At 54.9% G+C, this 3,467-nt stretch overlaps 1 protein-coding gene across 1 annotated transcript; it reads right to left on the bottom strand.

Moving 5' to 3' along the window:
- Positions 1 to 304: 304 nt before the first annotated feature.
- Positions 305 to 3,210, bottom strand: ZCCHC3 (zinc finger, CCHC domain containing 3). Its single transcript, XM_012637735.1, has one exon. It carries the CDS (start codon positions 2,999 to 3,001, stop codon positions 1,796 to 1,798), a length of 1,206 nt encoding a protein of 401 aa, XP_012493189.1. The 5' UTR covers positions 3,002 to 3,210; the 3' UTR covers positions 305 to 1,795.
- Positions 3,211 to 3,467: the final 257 nt, after the last annotated feature.

Below are 3,467 nucleotides of genomic sequence, written 5' to 3'. Positions count from 1 at the left end.
AACCTGGCTACCCATCAGCTTGGAGATAATTACTTAAAAATATTTCACTCACTCTAGGGATTCTGATTGCTTGGAGGTGGATTAGGGCTTAAAAACCTGAGTTTTAAAGGTGTGCTAAGTGATTGCGATGAGTTGAGTTTAGGTAACAGCTCTAGAGGGCCTGGCAACAACACAGCAGGTGCTAAGTGTTGCCTGCAGGGGTGGGAAATTTGCAGAGCAAACAAATGGTGTATAGGCAAGTAGGGATTGAACTACAGTCAGTGTAACTGTGCATCTAACTTTGAAAGGAAATAGTGCACCAGTGTTAGCAATACAAAAGATAAATATTTATTCAGAACAAAACACTCAATTTTACATTCTAAGCCACAAGGAAATAGCAAAAAAACATATAGCAAAGGAAAGACAAAAACTAAAAAAAGCAGTGTAGTGTCTTTTCTACTTTAACTTGGTAACTTAAGTTGACCCATGACCTCTCGCTTAGGCCTGTTTCCCAGGTACATTTCAGAGTTAACAGCTCACTCGTAATTCTGGGTTAAAACCATCCTTCTCCCCAGAGTCAGGAGGTTGTAGATGAGTTCGGCTAGCTGCTTCTCTACGGTTCCTAGCTATTGAGGGTAAGGTGCAAACGTAAACCTTTGGTAGGTTTCTTTACTCAGGGGCACCCCCATGTCTTACTGGTGGCAATGAATGGGGAAGGGTAAGGCCTCCTAAGAATCTGGCAGACATTAATCCACATGTGGCACCCCAGGGAGCAACAAATGCACTCTGGAGTTTGTTCCTTGGTCCCTTCCTATCTCCCAAGAACTGAGAAGCCCCTGCTAAACCTTCTCTTTCTGCCCCCTCCCCAGATGATCTCTCAGCATTCCCCTGGGCTCATCATTCTGGAAAGATCAGACTTTCTGGGCCCTCAGGTGTGGAGGAAATTTGTTGTGAAGTGTGAGAGGTAGTGGACGGAGCACCGGGCTTGGGGTCAGGGAACTCTACTATAGGCTAGCTCTGGCATCAGACAGCGATGTGAATTCTGACCCAGTCATTTAACCTCTCTGGGCCTGTTTCACCTGCTGGAAAACCAAGGGATTAGTCTAAACCAATTCTCAGGTCCTTTCCAGCAGGAGTACTCTAGATTCCATGATTCCACGAAAAATGGCTTCTGAGCCACCAGAAGAGCTGTCGCAAAGTCCATGCATCTTTATGCCACAAGAGAGGCCCCTGGCCACCATTCAGAGCTTATTGATTCAAATTATATACACTTCTAACAACACTGGTTTCACAAATTCTCAGACCACATAGATTAGAAGCAGCAAATTAAAAGGGGAGGGGAAGAGCTGCAAGAGGTAGACACTCTGACAGAAGCCAGTCAACAATGTTCTCACTTCAACAAACACTGATGGAGTGCCTACCACGTGTTGGGCCCCGTACCTAGTGCCGAGGCATAAAGATGAGCAAGGCAGCCCAAAGGATGAAAATCCACGGAGAAAACAAGGTATGGGGAGGGGGCAGTAAAAAGTACAAAAAAAAAAAAAAACTCAATACAAAAACGAAAATAAAACTTTAAAAAAGGGAGGGGCGACACATCTGCACGCTACAGTTCACGGTAGTCGTTACTGATGACAGAGTCACCAATTCCGATCAGGCTGAAATGGAGTAAACGCGATTTAAGAAGGCATAGAGAGATGTCTCTTGTAGGTTTAGAAAAGATCTCCTTCAAAAACGATAAAAAACGGTTTAAAAAAAAGTTTTGGCACTTAAGAGGGGTAAGCTGGCTGTGTGTTCACCCTGGCAGGCAGGCGGGTGTTCAGTGCCCGGCCACGCCGGTTAGCTGAGCTGCCACGGAATTGTGAACTGCTTTGGGACACTGGGCAAACGCGTGTCCTCGCTTGCCACAGAGGTTGCACACGATGCCCTTCCGGCAGTAAGGGCTCAGGTGCCCCTCCTCCCCGCACCTGAAGCACCTGTCCTGCGTGCAGCTGCCGCTCATGTGGGTCCGGGAACCACATTTAAAGCACGTCTTGGGCTGCCCCTTGTACCAGCTGTAGCCCCTCTCGGCCCCCAGGAAAAAGGCCCCCGGCAGATGCCTGACTCCACCCTCCCCCTGGCGCAGCTCGATCTCGCACTTGTACTCCCCGGTCCAGATCCCAAACCTGTCGGTCACTTTCACGGGCACGGCCAGCACGTCGCAATGGCGCTTGAGCCAGGTCACAATGTCCTCCACGTCCACCGTTTCGTTCCGGAAGAGGATGAAAAGCGTCTTCAAGCTCGACTTGCTCCGCCCCAGGACCACAAAGTTCTCCCAGCAGTCCTCCTGCTCTCGCTTCTCCTCGTAGACGCGCAGGAACAGGGCCAACTTCTCCGCCGAACGGAAGCTCACGTCGAACTCGCGGCTGCCCGGGATCTGGATGACAGCGTAGATGTCGCTGGGGTCCATGCCGATGGAGCGCAGGATAAGCGCTCCCACCACGAAGTCCCGGGTCGGGCAGGCGCCCTCGTCTCCCTGGAAACAGATGCGGACGAGGAAGCGACCCTTCCCCTGGCCCGCTGCCGCCGCCTGCTCGTCCTGGAGGGGCCGCTCAGCCGCGTCCTCGGCCTCGCTGGGCCCGAACGGGGCCGCCATGGCTGCCGCCGCCTCGGCCTTCTTCCTTCTGCCCGCCTCGACAGCGCCCTTCTTCTTGCGGGGGTCCGCCGCCTCGCCGGCCGGGTCTCTCCGGCGGGCTTTTGGGTCCCCGCGGCCGGCCGGGGGGAAGTCGCCGAGGTCCGGCACAGCCAGGCCCGCTGGGGCGCCGAGCCCGCCGCCCACGCCGCCGCCGCTTTCCTCCTCCCGCCGCGGTGGCCGCTGCTCTCGGAACTCGCCCTTCTTTTCGGCTAGATTTTTCACCACCTGGGCCCAGCCCATTTTCTCGCGTCCGCCTTGAGCCTCCTCGCCCCGGGCCGGTGGCCGCGCCGGGGGCAGGAGCTGCGGCTGCCCCCGCTTCCTCTCTTCCTCCGCGCCGCCGCCGGTGGCCATTTTACCTCCTTCCCAGCATCCTCCACTCGCTCCCGCAGCCAAAGGGCGCCCATCGCGCGCGCCCGCCCGCTCGGGCTGTGGGGGTTTGGTCTTTTTTTTGAAATTCGATGCTTCTCTTCCCCGCGCCCCCACCCCCTGCCAAGGTATTTACATGCGGCGCATATTGGCCTGGGCTGTCCCTCCTGAGCCCCCGGTAACAGCCCAGCCTCGCTTCCGCTAGCGCTTGCTCCAGCCCCACCTCCTCGACCCGCGGCGGGATGGGGCGCTCGGAGGCGTCTCTTTCCCCTACGCGGGTTTGGCAGCCTCCAGCCTCGCTCTCGAGGATTTGGCATTTCGCAAGCGGTCCTCGATGATTTCATTCAAGCAGCATTACTAACGGCCCGCGGCCCAAAGGCGGGGCAGAATTGAGGGAGAGCTCGCCCATTTTAGTTGTTTTCTTTGTACCCTTTCTATTAAAAAAACAAAA

Source organism: Propithecus coquereli, unplaced genomic scaffold (assembly GCF_000956105.1).
Source record: "Propithecus coquereli isolate 6110/MARCELLA unplaced genomic scaffold, Pcoq_1.0 Scaffold122, whole genome shotgun sequence".
NCBI lineage: Eukaryota > Metazoa > Chordata > Mammalia > Primates > Indriidae > Propithecus > Propithecus coquereli.
The sequence above is the reverse complement of the archived record's forward strand: the minus strand, read 5'-3'. Positions and strand labels throughout refer to the sequence as shown.

What these genes read in the sequence shown, in the direction of transcription:
- ZCCHC3 (XM_012637735.1), bottom strand. Translation starts at nt 3,001, where the DNA reads ATGGCCACCGGCGGCGGCGCGGAGGAAGAGAGGAAGCGGGGGCAGCCG.